At 32.4% G+C, this 17,179-nt stretch overlaps 1 protein-coding gene across 1 annotated transcript in view; it reads left to right on the forward strand.

Annotated features, from left to right (window-relative positions):
- LOC117225162 (uncharacterized) overlaps nucleotides 1-17,179 on the forward strand; it is a 56,160-nt gene that overhangs the window by 1,234 nt on the left and 37,747 nt on the right. Inside the window, exon 2 of the mRNA XM_033478496.2 lies at nucleotides 13,116-13,373. Within this exon, the coding sequence (XP_033334387.2) occupies nucleotides 13,116-13,373 (258 nt within the window). The remainder of the gene's footprint in view (nucleotides 1-13,115; nucleotides 13,374-17,179) is intronic.

Genomic DNA, 17,179 nt, shown 5'->3' on the forward strand with positions numbered 1-17,179 from the left:
AAGTTCAAAACCAGTTCTTTAAGATTCGATCTCTGTTTCTTTGTGTTAGATATGTTTAAGCTTCCCGAAGATATCTACCAGTTTGGACTACTAGTATGAAATTTTATTCTTAAGTTTCTCTATAAACAAAAGTTACTTCCGTTGAGTAGCGGATTATTATTGTTATCAAGAGTATTTTCGTCGAGATATACTTCTACGATTTTACATACGGCACGTACTACTCTAAAGTTTGTAACGTGTTTGTTGCGATCCGATCTGCCTTCCTTTGTATTAAATTTGCTTTTTTTTTAAAATAAAATACTTTCCACTTGCGAATGGAAACTGAAGGTGCATTAGAAACTGGCGTCGACTTAAAGTTACCTTTCTAGCGCTATTTGAAACTAACTTGTTTGAAGTTACCAAAGTCTTCTCTATCAGAAATGATTTTCGTTGTATGTTTGGTCTTAAACCAGTATTTTCTGAAAATATAATTGAAACGAAAGCTTTAGATTTAAAAACACTGGTTTATACTTTTTAAATCGTCGTGATTTTCTTGCAAAACCTCCGAGCAAACATTATTTCTGTGATACATAAGGATGTCGCATATGAAATGTCTGTTTTTGTACATACATCACGTGCCATTCTAAAGTTCAGAACCTGTTCTCTGCGATCTGATCTCCATTCTTTTTTATTTGGGGTGTCACCTTCCTTCTAGACTGGGTTCACCTTGGTATGAATCAACGCTATTTTCGTTTGCATTTTCTGCATGAATAAAAATGTGAACGTAATACAAGTCCGAAGCTGCAACAAACATAAATGTTTTGTTCCGTTAAAATACGATGAATAAGTTGGCATTGTTTTGGACTCTAAATATAATCAGGAGTTGTGCAACGATCCGTTTTACTTCGTACCAGATTAAATACTTTATGTGCTTGCTCGCACATATGAGTCACAAGATTGATTTCAGCTTTTGAATGTGAAATGGAATTTTACTTACAATTTGTTACCGAAGTTTTGACATTTCACGCATAATAATATGTATAATAACTTAATAGGGTGCTGTTGTCAAAGCATACCACCTGTTCAGATATTTGTTAATGGTTAAAAGTTTTATATGTTACTTATCGGCTCGATTAAGATTTGTGTTGTTATTGTAGGATTAACATGAGTGCTTCAGCAGATGTTTTTAACATGATGGATGATCATTCACATCGAGATAGTGTGACAATTTTAACCCTTTGCGCTCCGAAGTATTTTCTTCCTTTTATATTAGAATTTGCTATAACGCAATCCAAGCATATGTATCTTCGCAACCTAACTAGAACTAGAAATACTACAATTGTTCCACCTATCACGTAATTGCATAATTTACCACGGAATTTATTCACGAATATAATGTGAATCATGGAAACAAAGTATTAATGCAAAAGTCAATGTCGAGTCGAGCAAAGGGTTAAGACGAGCAAGAGATTTTTTTTTAAACGTCAAAGTGAATTGAATTATGCTTCTCTATTATGGTTTGGAATTTGACTGAAATCTTCGGAATGTTACAATTTTTCGAAAGAAACGTATGAAAATAAATGTGTAAGAAAAAATAAAATTTTAAAACTTGTTAAGGTTATATAAACAATCAGTGAAAATAGTTTTGAAACGATTAAGGATTCAAATGAAACACTTGAAATAGAATTTTAAAGTGAAATTAAAATTCTGCCTCTATTTCTCCTGTAGATGTACAACTAAAAATCAATTTAAATCCTCAAACTCCCGAACTTTGGTACATCGTGTCACAGTTTTTCTCGACGTGAAAACTCCTTGTTAAATGTGCAATTCGAAAACAATTCAATATGGTTGCTGAACCCGGAACATAGTGGTTACTGTTCGTATCGTAGCATAGTATTGTTCTCGACCATAGTCAGCGATTATTCAATCAGTGTAGCTGCAACGTTATGACAATGTGCGAACCTTAACGATCGACTGTGGGATTTATCGAAATATTTATTTTGCACGATTCCACGATTGCATGCAAAGTGTTTATGTGTATCTACGCGTGCAACAGCGTTTACAGCGTTAAAAGAGCATAAAAATATCCACACGGATAGTTCACTGTCAATCGGTAATGATAAACATGTGCAATTATAGTCGGAAAATTTCCGTTTCTATTTTTCAAGACAACATATACTGTACAATTAGTTACGGTATCTGTACAATTTGAGTAAAATACGTTTCATTATTCATGCACTATTATAACAATCCTAAAATGTTTAAATAAATTCAATCTTGTAATTTTTATAAGATAATACATACTAGATCTTGGTACATTTAGTATTAACAAAAATCCTTTTCCTATTAGTTCTAATAAATTTCATAAATGCCATAATAATTCTTCAGTTCTTCTTCTATTATTTTGTATTTCGCTTTTCCATTTTAGTAATAAATATATCAACGATAATTTAAAAAATTTTTGTGTACTATACTCATTCACTCGTGAGAGTGTGTGTAATCAATTACGTAAACATTTAAATAGCAATTAAAAAGAAAACCGAGGACACACATATTTTTTGTTATCAAATATTATCAAATTTATATAATCAAAAATTTCAATAAATTATGAAAATAATTTTAGATTGGCTGGAAAGTTTATTGCACACAATTTTGAATAGAATGTAGAAAAAAAAGAAAGTTTTATAATGCGAAAATAATGGTTGATTTTAGTTACGATCGGATGGATTTTATATATTCCGCAAGAGTAAATAGATGAAGATATTCTTTGATACGACGGATACAGTAATTAATCTCGTGATGAAATTTTGTTGGATTTGAAACGCTTCGAATCGAGAGCGACGGTCGAGAGAGACTCTTTTCACAAAAGAGCGCGGAAATCCGCACAAAGCACTTCCGTGAAAGTTTCTGAACGAGTTTAATTTTACATACACGCTATCGCGCGGTGCCTGTTTATCCACTTGATCGATTAAAACAGGCTGATTAAAATAGAAGCAGGAATTTAATAGGAATTATAATGAAATAATATTGTCGAATTTAAATCTCTTGTTTTGTTTCAGTTTCTCGAGACTCTAGTTATTTAGCACATGCTTCTCGTTATTTATGTTTGATTTGAACTCATAGTGGTCTTTAATAATACGATCAAGTCATATCCGAAAAATATGCACTCAAAAAATTTAATAACATCTCTTTGAACATTTACAAAATTTTTTAATAGAAACATGTTTATTTTAAATAATGTATACATTATTTTACTTCTTTACTTTTTATTTCTAATTCTAATTCTAATTATACCAAAACTAAAATAAAAATACTAACACTTATAATAGTGAAAAGCACAATTATATGTTTCTACCCGAAAAAATAAAAAATTAGATTTATATTTATCTTAATGAATTGTAACGTTTCACAATAATTAATTCGTTATCGAATTGGAAAACGTAGTTTGAATTAATTAATTGAATAGAAACTTTAGTTATATTAGAAACGCGATTGAATGTATTTTAAATTCGGAAAATCGGTTTATACTTATTATACATAAATGTAGGTGACTGCTCTCGTAATTTACATTCGCCGTAAAAAATCAGTTCTTCGTGTACGGATTCGTTCCGACTGACAATGAGTACAACTGCATACCTAGTCATTGGAAAATCGTTCCGTGAAAAGAGACCGAGGAAATATGTATGTAGTTAGTTTCTGTTGAAAAAAACGAAAGCTACGTGGGAATACTGTACAGATCCAACTTGCGAAATAATCAAATCGGTATCCTCAAACAATAGGGTAACTGAACTTCGTGATCGAAGAGCTGTAGTTCTAATTTACGATCAATTTTCTCTTAGAAGATACAACATCAGCTCACTTGAAGCGTGTTATTTTATTCTGTCTCTCTGGTTAATTGAACTTTCGTGTTTTGCGAGCGTGACGCGAAAAATTATGCAGACGAGGTTTCATTTTCAACGTCGGCCACGCTTTTTCCATTCGTTTGATTCATGAAAACCGGGAACTTTCTATATACTAGTTGGAAATCCAATCTTCTGTCGACGTCGAACACTTTCTTGTCGCTTATTTCAATAATCCTTTGCTTCTCTGTTCTAAAAAACTGGACAAATTAAATGTTAAACAGTTTTCTCGCTTCGAGAAAATGTGCGCAACGATTCTGTAGATTTTGTGCTAAAAATTAATTCTTTCGTAGATCACATCCACCTTCTTGCAAATCAAATTAAACCTTTCGGGGTTTTCGTTCATCCTTTTGCAAATTAAATTCAACTTCTTGTGCAAATAAAATTAACACTCTCGCAGATCCAAATTAACCGTCTATTATCCAAATTTTTTATTTAATAGGAATTATATGCTTACTTATAAAATAAAACTTTCATTGCAAATAATTGATCTTTCTATATCTTCAATAATTATTTATAAAATCTTATTCAATTTTTAAATTTAATACAATATATATAATATAATATTTATATAATATAAAAGGTGAATAAGACCTGCACAAAGGTAAATTTTATTTGCAAAAAGATGAATATGATCTATAAAAGGATTAAGTTTGAATGCAAAAACTGAATTGCGTATTATTATGCAATTTTTCACTTTCGTAAACGACTTTACAAAAATCGGAATACACGAATTTCTTACCTGCTTTTGTTTACTTGAAAACTACTCCCTTGATCGAAATCAGATAAAAATGCTATTAGTTTATGTTAATTGCGATGTTATCCTGTATTCTATAAAGCAATTTCTTGCGAAATCCTTACGAGCCTTTCCATACAGAACTGAAGAAAGTACGCTTGTCCTACATTTCAAAATCTACTTTACGAGTAGAACTAACATCTGCTCATACTTTTAACACCAGTTTCACTGGACCCGTGAAAATTCCCTACGTGGAAAATTTATATTTTGCATAAAAATTTTGATTGGTCAGAATATAATTTGTTTCGTTTACTAAAATTCACTCGTGAATAAAACCACGCGGCCGTGATAAATTATTATCTATATCCATTTATTATTATTTATAAGATCTAGAACAGGACAAAAATTTGTTTTTCTGGCTAGAAAATCGTTTATTTTTTTTTTTAACTATAATATTTTTTCGATAACTATAAAACTATCTATAGACAAAATAAAGTCAAAATCCGAAGTAAGGAAACAATTTCATTCGCTGATTAGAAAATTGGTAACGATAAAAATGGACCATATTAAAAGTATTATAAAATTTTGTTGATGTACATATTTCCTTAATATATAAATTACGGTAGACCAAAAACGGTAGACCAGTGTTATAGAAACATGTAGACCGGCATATTTCCTGCAAGACATAATCATTTGTTTATTGCTTTACTAAATTGTGTAGAAATGATGCAGGATAAAATTTGTAGTAAAAATTGCTTTTAAATAACACAATGTCGACCGGTCATATCGAGCGTGTCTGGAGACTTTAATGCTTGGTTCGCATACAGCCGGCTGTGTATTAAAGTTGCGAACACACGGGGCATATATTGCAGTAATCATGCCATCATGTGATCATCCAACCATTATTTAAATAGCAAATAATTGAAACTTGAATTTCCGGCAGCATTATGTAACGTGATAATTTCCTTTATACCTATATCTATTATTTGAATAATGCGTTTATAAGGGTTTAGGAAATTGCCCAACGAAGTTCATTCCCTGTCACGACGACTCATGTTATTTTTGATTTTAATGTTAGGCAGCGAAAATTTTTTCTAAAAAAGCTCTTTAGTATTTTAATTCATGTTCAAGACGTACCTTGACAAAATTTTAATAAGTCATAGAACATGGCATGACATTAATTTAAACATTAATTCTAAGACCATTATGAAGAATTGTGATCAATGGACTGCGGATTTTATGTACTTGAAAAATGAGTAAAGTCTCCCTAATTGACGCTCAGATTGTGCACAAAAATGGACAATTTTGGAAGAGGAGATACGATTATTCGAGTCTCGTGGATCGTTTTTATAATTATAATCGGCAACTATAAAAACGAGCCGCGAGGCTTGAATAATCGTAGCTCCTCTTCTCTTTCTTTTGTGTACAATCTGAGCGTCAATTAAGAAGGATTTACCATATCTGTAATTTAAAAGAATAGAAAGATTGAAGACATTTAATAATGCCGATGCGTACTACTTTTAACCGGCTGAAATTATTAAATAAAGAATGAATGAATGTTAAATTGCTCCTGTTTTTCGCAACAGATACAACAAATTTTTATTTTGCATGAAGCTCCGCAGTCTAGTGATTGTTCATTCGCAGTCTAATCATTGATCATTCTGCCACATAATTTCCATTTTTAACATTCTAAAACGCGAACGAGGTTAATTATTAAAATTTACAGTCAAAAAGCAGCATACACAACGTTCTCTAAGTTATATTTACTAGAAAAATCATAGGGCGTGAAGGAAATCTATCATGTTTACCATCTTTGCATTATGTTTCATGCCTTCCGTTTTATTTAGAATTTCAATATTGTGAATCAGTGCTTGAGATGGTTTATATAAGACCAAACATTCACTTTCCTAAAAAAAAGAGAAATAAGTAAGTTCTTGCATACTTCTGCGATTTTATCTAATTATACAATTGGCAGGTAGCTTTAGGGGAAAAATACGTTCTCCAAACACTTACATGTACGTAATATATGCTAATACAGCTGGAAAAATATTTACAACTAGAATTACGAGTTTAGTAATAGAATTAGAAAAGCATACACATACACACATATATATATATATATATATATATATATATATATATATATATATATATATCATATACATATACTAATGCAGCTAAAAGAATATTTATCATTAGAACTACGAATTTAGTACTAAAATTAGAAACACATATATGTATATGTCATATTTACTAATAAAGCTAGAAAAATACCATTAGAACTATGAAAGTTTAGTACTAGTAAACCTAAAAACTATTAGCAAGTCTTTATTGCAACCAAGAATTTCATTTTTACCCCACATTAGCACAAATTCGACAAAAGATTGCATTGATACAGATTTCATGAAACGAAAACGTGTGTGTGATTTTTTTTTTTTAATTATCGCAATTATCAATCCCTGGGAGGTGACATTCAAGTGCAAAGAGTTAATGGATCCTGAAATGATAAAATTTGATAATAGGAGATCCTTGTTTACAGCGCAGGAAATAATTAGTATTACTATCACGGCGTCTCTTATCATTCTGAATTTTATACACAGAGTAAGGCATATGGTTCGCGGAAGGCGACAGGCGTTTCTAATACTCTTTCTCCATTTTAATTAGCTGCTGTAGGCACATTCGTGGACAAAAAACCAAGTCCCGCACAGTCCTTTTACTGGCAGTGAGTCATCCGACTTGTCTTTTGCTTGGCAGGCAAATGAAGTTTACAAACACTGTACAGTAACTTACACAATTATTCACATGTCTTTCAAATAAAGATAAAGTATAAGACGATTGAACGATCATTTTTTGTTCTGATTATCTTTTTGTAATAATAATTCGAAACGAGAATTTTGTGTTAACAAATAAATTGGGTAGTACTTTATTCAGTATGCCGAGTTATTTATAGTCCAATTTCCGCGAAAGACGGCAGCTGCCGTGAGATTTTTGTGAAGACGACTTAAAGATTAGCAAACAACAATTTTCGAGCCACTTTAAATTCTCTCTATATGCACTCATACGAATATTTATATGCAAACATACTTCACTATCATTGGGAAGAGTTTAGCGAATGGATGATTCCACAGTCCAAAATAATATGTAATCGTATATAATGATGTATAATGTCGACGGATCGATGACTTAAATTATATTTATGAGGAGGCCTTCAAAAATTGTATCACATTGTTGACGAGATATTTTGAATCACTTTAAATTTCGTTGCAACTTTAATTAATTATTAACATAGCAAAATCACTGCGCAATGCATTGGGATTATGATCATAAAGATGATACGAAGGGAAGAAGACAAAAATAATCCACATTTGGTATCAGATGTACTTTCAGCACGCTGTTGGGTTCATAGTTCTCTTTAAATATCGTATCTCTTTGAAAGATGTAATAAAATTTATATAATTTATTTAGAAAATTATCTAGAAAATTAAATTTCTTAATATTCTTCCAGAGTGACGATTAAACTACGAATGTTCATGCAAATTTAGAGCTTTATAGGCAAACTTAAAGAAATTACAATGAATTAAAGGTTTTCTTCCATGATTAAAGATTTTACTCGAATGAAGATAAGTTCCACGAAATGTTATAATGAAATTATAAAATTCATTCTTCACTGAATTTTTAAAATGTTCATAAGTTATTGAAATATGAAGATTCGACTAAAAATCTAGCGATTCAAAAATATGTCAAAGATCGTGGGCGAGCTGTCGAGGTTAGTCAGATAGACCGGAGTTTTAATCGAAAGCAGGAGATTTACCTTTTTTATACATCCACGCGTTTTATCATGTGAGATTTGATTCTCCATCTTCTCAATCAATTATCTTAATGGCAATTACGTAAGATCAACGTTACACGATCGTTTAGTCATAAAATGAGCGTTTACATTTCTTCACTCCTTTTATTTATTTTTTACCTCGGACATATGTTTCTGCGAAATTTTGTTGCGTATGCAGAAATTTTCTGCGTAATTTGTATAATCGAGCCTCTGCATATCTTATAGAGGCGGACTTATTGTTAGTTTATCATTTTATCTGCAATTTTTATTCTAAACTATTGTTTTTAAATTATTTCATCAGTTTATTTATTATTGCTTTATACATACTTTACAACTATGCAATTTACAGGCAATATAATTGTCTAATAAATTCATTTTTGAGAGAAAGGAGGAGAAATGTACTCAAACATTTAACGAAACGGAATTCACATTTCTCTGTCCACGATCTCGCACCAACTCTAATATTACAGGTTGTACAATCTGAAACATGCACTAATTTGTCGTAATTACATTTAATTAATACGATAATTACCTGATTTTACAGAGATATCATGGTACGCTGGCTAACATAATACTCGAACAGCGAATGTTTATTCAAAATTAAAAACATTATAGACAAGTTTACAAAAACTGAAATTCGAGAAAGAGTTATCCATAATTTCGTGGACAAATAAAACTAAAATAGCGTTATATCAAATGTCGTAATAATTTTGACGATTTTTATAAGTTATAAACGCACACATAAAGATCCGCCATTATCATAACACAGCGTAAGAATCTTGTGTAAGCAACGATAAGATATAAAACGTTGCTGCGATTACTATAAAGATAAATCACAGTGCCATTGGTGCATCAACACACATGTGAAACGGCACTGCATCAAATAAAGACAAGTTTCTCCGCTTCGGCGATCCATTCAACTGCAAGAAATCTCGCGTCTTGGACGTCTGATGCCGAATTTGATATCGCGCTATAAATGCTATAATATAATTGTACCGTTACTCGTTCGCGTTTCAGAGTACAATTTCTTTCACGACGACGAATAACGAACATCCGAGAGCCGCATCGTTTTCCATCGCGACTGTATTTTCGGGTTGGAGTTATCTCGCCGAAAACAGATGGCAATTCCGATCGGCAAGGAAGAGAGATTGTTGCGGGCGCCGTGTTAATTAGCCAATTAATTGAAAAGGGTAAATGCTTGTGACGGAGACTGTACTTGTACGTATTCGTAATGACCTCGATGTGGATGGACGACTGTAAGGTGAGAGGCCTCGAGGAGATAGTAGGCCATCCGAGGCTGCCTTTATGCTGCTCGATCTGCCAGACAAAAGTAAACAGGCACTGTTGCCAGGCACTCGAAACGAAAGGATTATTATATCTACATGCATATAGACTTGGGACCATCACTGTTATAATCAATATAAAAAAAAGTCATCGGATAACAATTATTACAATACATATGTTGTTTATCTCTCTTTGCTCGCGTAAGCACTGCAAATGATTCTAAATGCAAATATAACTATGAAAACCAGCGAACTGTTATAAGTAGTATGAAAAAAATCGTCGGATAAAAATGATTAATTTTTATTCGAAATTTTCTTTTCGTTGTGGCCATAATCGTTACTAATGACGGAGTTTGAGTTAGTTATAACTAGAATGTGGATATTTATGCAAATATTTATGTTTGCAGAATACAGTAGTTGCATGGGCATTCGTTTTTTCCTTAATAATTCTACGCAGTTGAAAATAATGCAACAATGTTTTTAAGTTTTTTTAACTGTTTTTACTGTTTTTCATGCGACCTGCATAGTTTTGTTACAAATGCATAAAATAGGTTGATAAAATTTGAATTGAAACAGAAATTAAGAGAATTTAGAATTATCTATATATTATTAATAACTCACTAAAAGTATTAAATAAAGAACGAAATTTCTATCTTGTTCCTGATTGTTGCAATTTATGAAGGAAGTTTCTATTTCACGCATTTATTGATTTACATTCAAACTGTGTTTATGATAAAACAATCTCTCACATCTGTTAACATTATTTTTTTTAAATAAAAGGGCTGCAGTTGTAGAGAAACTGTTAAAAAAAGGCTTCGTAAATCGTTCCTTTGCAAAAGTTGAATAAGTTTCGAAAGTTTCATTCGGCTAGCTTCTTTTGTAATCAATCGACGATTGAACAGCGATGAAATTTCATCTGCAAGTGCCTTAAAGAGTATAGGCTGACTTTTAGGTTGTACGATCGTTTCACTGCGAATTTACTTATTTGATTTGGTTGCTCTCACACACCGACCTGTTATGTCATGTCAGTGGCCGCACTGGCTGTGATTGCGGCTCAAGTGTCAAACTACAGTTATTAAAACTTGCTTTATGCGACTTCTTTCTGCTTCGTGATTATGTAGCACCTGGCATCTCGTGTTACGCGCTCATCTTTTCGCGGATCTAAATTATTTTACGCGAATAATCAGTGTCCTTGTTATTTTTACAAATGCTGAGCTAAATGAAAAATTTACACGCGTGTAGAGTATACTTTTACGAATTTAAATTTAAGAAACATTAATTGCTCGGTTTGATCGAATGATCGATCATGAATGATAAAATGTTTCGAGACGTACAAATCGTTATTTCATTAGAGTATACGCTATGTACAACTCCGAATGGAGTATATAATTTAATTATATTATCCCCGCGCGATGTTGTGGTTTAGTTGTAATCGTTGACAAAAAACAGAAGTGACGCAGATTATTTCCAAGAATAGAATGTACAGTAAATTCATCCTAATTGATCCTCAGCTTGTACACAAAAATGGACAATTTGGGAAGAGGGGTTACGATTATTTGAGTCTAGCGGTTCGTTTTTATAATTACCGATTGTCAACAACTATAAAAACGAGTTGCAAGGGTCGCATAATCGTACCCCTTCTTCCCGAATTGTCCATTTTTCTTTCCAAGCTGAGGGTCAATTAGGGAGAATTTGAAACTGAAAATGATTCAAGCCATTTAGTCAAATTTTTGAAAAGTTAGTTTATAAAAGGTGTTCGTATCATCATTATTACAAGAAAGTATACACATACAGAAATGAATATGTTTATTTCTCTTTTAGCAAAACGAGAAACTTAGTATTAAAAGGACAAAAACAGTTGTTTTTTATTAATATCAGTTTTAAATATCGTGAACTCCTTTAATATAAATGTATGTTGAATAAGTACGAAATACCATTTTTCGTTTTTAGTAAAAATGCGGAAATAATTCGTTCAACAATCACACTTAAAACTTTGATGGAATATTTTTTCTGCCGCGGATAGTAGTCAATTTCCAAGTTACTAGAGTATAATAGCGCATTTTATTCTATCTTTAAATATATACAATTTACATGATAGGAATGAAAAACGTGCGTGTAGGAAAACAGAGAGATTCTCGACCAACATTTTTCACTTTTTTCCCGCAATTAGCTTCATTCTATGAAGTAGGAATACATACTGCGAGACTGCGAAAGGAGAGCGTGAAACGACAAAAGACCTCGACTCGGTTGGCTAGCCAGCATGAAATCCCATACATGTATGTGGCTGTATTATGCGTGCATATATCGCATTGACTACATTATCGCGTAATGATTTTTGCACGTGTTTCATTGTAACATTCACCTATCATGCGTGTGGATGTGCGTTATCATATATTATATAGCGTGCGTTTAACATCAAATTGCGTCTTCACTTCGGTACAGCGTTCCATAAAACGCAGCACCAGAAGTAGCATTATTACATTTTGATATGGTACCAATGAAAACAGAGAGCCGCTAATAAATGTGCTAACTCAGTACACAATAAAATGCAATAGTATATGGTTGATGCAATACGTTACATTAAGGTATAATTAGTGTTACTAATTAATATTAATAGCAATTAAATATAAGTTGTAAAGGAGTTATAAATAGGCTGTTACTGTCACGGTCTAGAAAGTATCACTAAGAAGCAATAACTGCATTAGCTTAGTACAATGAAATATACGTGGAAGACATTTGTAATCCAGATATTTACTGTGTTGTTAAGTCCTAACAGAATTTATGTATATTCAAGTATACAATAGAGAAAAACATTTATAAGTTTATGTGACTGACGATTGTGAAGTAACTTACGTATACATATACATAGAGTGGTCCACAAAAATCATTTATTGGTTTTTATTACTTATCTTAACTTATCATAATTTCACTTTGATTACCTACACTTACGCCTTAATTATTTTTCCTCCCAAACGCTATTAAATTACTAATAAAATATAATTGAGTAACTGTTAAGTCACACACACACACTGTTCGGGCTATAAATATTTACTTTTCGTAATTAACGCAAAATGAGATTAAAAAGTAACGGTCGCTTGTCTCGAAATTATTATTTAAAAAATTGACGCATTGAGAATCCTGTTAATAGTCTTCCAGCAAATAATAATAGCAATAATTGAACTGATCAGAACGGAGGAAAAATTTATTTTGTTGACTGATTGTCAGATATTTCTTATGGTCGAAGACGATATACCTGTATTTTTAAGCTTCTCAAATGCTTCCTTTGTTTTGCATACTTTTTCGTGAGAATTTTCGTGAGTAATGCATAAAATCCGCAATATCCAGTTATTAATGTAATTCTGAGAAATTTTTTATTGATTGTTTCTCAGGCATACATGAGGCCAAAGAGCACGGCAGTTCAAATCGCGAGGATCGCGGCTGTCACTTTGGTGACAATGTCCATCGTCCTAGGAAGCTTCATTCTCGCTGCTTCCTGGGTCCAAGCTCGTGCATCATGCACTCCCGAATCGATAGCCGCGATGCAGGCGGAACTGAGGCTTCAGCAACAACAACAACAACAGCAATCGTCTATTAATTACCAGCAGGGAGAATTCCTAAAGCATTTGCAGCCTGAAGCGCTTATTCAGGTAAGTACTCCACATTCTTTGTGTAAACTTATTTCTACTTGAAAATTAGGCTGCACATAGCTGTAAAACAGAACCTCGGTTATCTAAACTGATCGAGGAAACAGGAGGTTAATACAACAGTAACTTTGTTAGTTACAATGCTAGCTGAAATCTTGAATGATTTGTATTTAAAATGAATAATATATATATATATATATATATATATATATATATATATATATATATATATATATATTTAATCATAAAACGGATTAAACCTATTTTTGTACGAATTTTTGTAGCCAATGAAGTTATTCGATTATTTGAAAATGGAAACATTTTTCAAACATTCACTGTTCTCCATCGTACTTTGCATTTCAGTAGCTTATTCTGTTTCAAAAATATTGTATAATCTTAGTTTCTTTACTTTGAATTACTATGTGAATACAATGTTTATAGAATTCTATAGCGAAGCCAGCTATAATTTGAATAGAACAAGTTTCTAATAGAGACAAGTTTCGTAATATTTAGTCTTTCAAAATTCTGTACTCATTTCTTAGTACGAAAATACAGACAAAAATACATAAATAGCTTGGATTGAAATATTGTTCAACATGTGCACCTTTCACTTCGAAACATTTCTCCCACATTGTGGTACGACTTTTTGTCTTGAAGAAGAGATCTAGCTGCAAACGCGGCTCGAGACTTTATAGCCGCTAGGTGTATATTAAAATTGTTTACTTTCTTTATGAAAGTGCAATCGATGTTTTTAGTTTGCGACAGTAAATAAACAAACGTGTTATACCAACGACGCGATTTCAGAACGATCCGTGTCCTGCTTTGCTTGTTGCTATAAAGTATGCTTTACGACGTTTCACTCGTTCGATACGGTGTCAGCTTTCGAGATTTCTAAATTTTCACCTTAAATTCAGTGAATTGTAAAAGCATCGCTGCCAAGAGTATTGTTGATCGATTGGTACCCGAAGATCGTCTCCAGTCGAATGATGCTGTTTGGCTTTATGATCGAAAGCGAGAGAGCGAAACGCCACAGTAATGGCGCTAATGCGATTAACGTTCACGTGCTGAACGAAGAAACCTACCCGCCATGTGCAAAACGGTTGGAAACTATTCGAACTTAATAGAACACACTTCGAGGAAGTTAGTCGAATTAGCGATAAATTTCAAAGTCATGTGTGATCATATAAATTCTCATAATTGTTCATGCAATCCTTAAGTATCTTCGTAAATCTAAAACGCTATGTCTGCGAAAAACGTGATGCTAATAAAAATTAGAAGACATACGTTTTTTATCTGCCCTACTATGTCTAAGGTAGCAAGCATACTGTACTGTGGTAATGAAGTCACATTAGATTTTTGTTTATTTACATAGATTTACTCTCTTTTCGATTTATTTACTATTCGAGTGAAAAACGAACATGGTGTTCTAAGACTTTGCACAGTATTCTAGACACTAATATATTCTACATATACACACACTATGGATTATATTATGGAAATTTAATTATTTATCATATTCATATAATAAGTTTCTATAACAAATTCAATATTTAATGATAAAACTTTAACGTTGTCAGTACAGTTTGGATAATGTTTGACAGATACATTAATTTGAAATAAACTTGCTTCCGAAATGCAGTGAAAAAGAATCATTATGTTTACGTAAGAAGGCACACAAAGACGAATATAATACTGATAACATTTATTTAAGTATTACATGTCGACAGCGCTTGATGCATGTACGAGTTAATTGAGCACGTTATCGGAATGCAATGAAAACAGGTGCAGCAAAAAACTACACTTAAAAATGAAAGTGAAAGCTAATCGAGAAAGTGTGATCGTATTTCTTTTGTTGCCGACTGATTTTTAACAATAGAAAAACCCATCGGTCTGGTGAATGGACGAGTTCGAAAGTGAATAGAGTATTTTGGTAATAATATTACGTATGATTCATTTTATCGTCATACATTTAAATGCTGGTCTCGAAACGTAAATATGTGTTCAGTTTCTGATGAGACAGCATTGAAAAGTTGCTTCTCACGGCACTCGATCGAAAGAAAGGAACGCGCTCGGTCTATGGTCACGCCCATCTTTGTGGTATTCGCCTCCAATATTACCTGTAATAATGAACTACCGAGATTTACCATGATTTATCGCGCACTTTTTCATTCAGAAAGCCGCAAAGCCTGTTTCGTGCTGCGGGAGTTGCTTTATCGACAAGTTGACGGTACACGATTCGGCTGTTATCGTGGAAACTATTGTAGTGGCGGGTTCCTTTTCGCGGAGGTCGTAACGTTCTCAGCATTAACATCGGAGAAATCGAACTTCAGCGTGCTAATAATATTTAAAACTTATTTAATATTACACTTATTTACATTATATATATATATATATATATATATATATATATATATATATATATATATATATATATATTGTTGTTATATAGTTGTTACACTTATAGTATTACTAAACTTCTAGTCTTTTGCTATTTCCGTACAGGACAGTTTTTCTTTATTTGGTAAGAAATCTCGATGAACGTATTACGGAGGTTAATTAACATTATGACGTGATCAGAGTAACTCCTTAAGTTTACTGTAATACGTGCCTCCAGATCTGTGTTTCTCAACTATTTTCCGATCATTCATAATATTGCATCCAGCATAATAGTAAACCATATTCTAAAATGGTTTAACATTAATAGGTGCGTCAAATAAAACAGACACACACGTAAAACCGGTTTTGATTTGATTTTCTTGAATGTTTTACGTCAGCAAACAGCTTGGGAATATAATATCCTCATCAATGCGATCCTTGAGTTTGACGAAATGAGTTTCCGAGAAGATCGTGTTTAAAGTTTCACTTGTCGGTTAATTGGTTGTATGTATACGTATTTCGAACACTAATAACTTCGTTATTTTTACGAATTCAAACAAATCGTTTTGCACACATGTTCTAAAATACTTATACTTGAAGAAAAATAGAACTGATTTTCGAAAGGTTTAAAACCAGAATACCTCCTTTAAAACCACTGCGGATGGTGTCATTATTATTATAAACATTTATTTCTGACAGATTCCACTGCCAATGTCTGTACACGAAATTGCTACTGTTCAATAAAATTTTTGCGAGGTATGAGTCGCATAAATGGATTTCATTCGTTGCTTCGTCGATTAACACTAGATTTACGAAGCACAAAAAACAGCTGTTTTATATTAGTATATAAAAGTAACAATAAGACATTTATTCTGATTTTTAACAAGTGTTATTGTAACATTTGCCGTAAGTAACGTATAAATTGAATGAATAACTCATAAATGTATCTTTACGATATGAATAATCGTAAATTAAAAAATTAGTGACCCGTCATTTTGACAAATTCCGTAAATCTAGTGTTAAGTTAGTAGAATGTTATAAGAAGTGTATCAACGGTATTTTAGAGCAATCCTGACAGCAATTATCAATATTTTGTATGCTTCTAGTTTTCGTAAACTATATTCGCTTCTTCGGTGATATAGAAAGGAAAATTTGTCGATAATGAAACGAGTCGAAATTTGAATACAGAAAATCTATTCAGCGTGGTAAATAGTAAAAATGTAGTGTCAGAGTGAAGTCTTTATGCATGTGACTATGTGACACAGTAGAGGAAGATTCTATGAAATTGCGCATACTTTCTTGCAAAAACAGGAGCAATTTTATGCACTGTAAGGTAAGAAACAAGCTAGAATTTGCGTGCCCAATTCGGATTCGCGCCTCTCTCTTTTCTTGCAAAGCTGGACAAGAATGCATTGCCCCGATCGTAAATAGTT

This window comes from Megalopta genalis, chromosome 8, assembly GCF_051020955.1.
Source record: "Megalopta genalis isolate 19385.01 chromosome 8, iyMegGena1_principal, whole genome shotgun sequence".
NCBI classification, from domain to species: domain Eukaryota; kingdom Metazoa; phylum Arthropoda; class Insecta; order Hymenoptera; family Halictidae; genus Megalopta; species Megalopta genalis.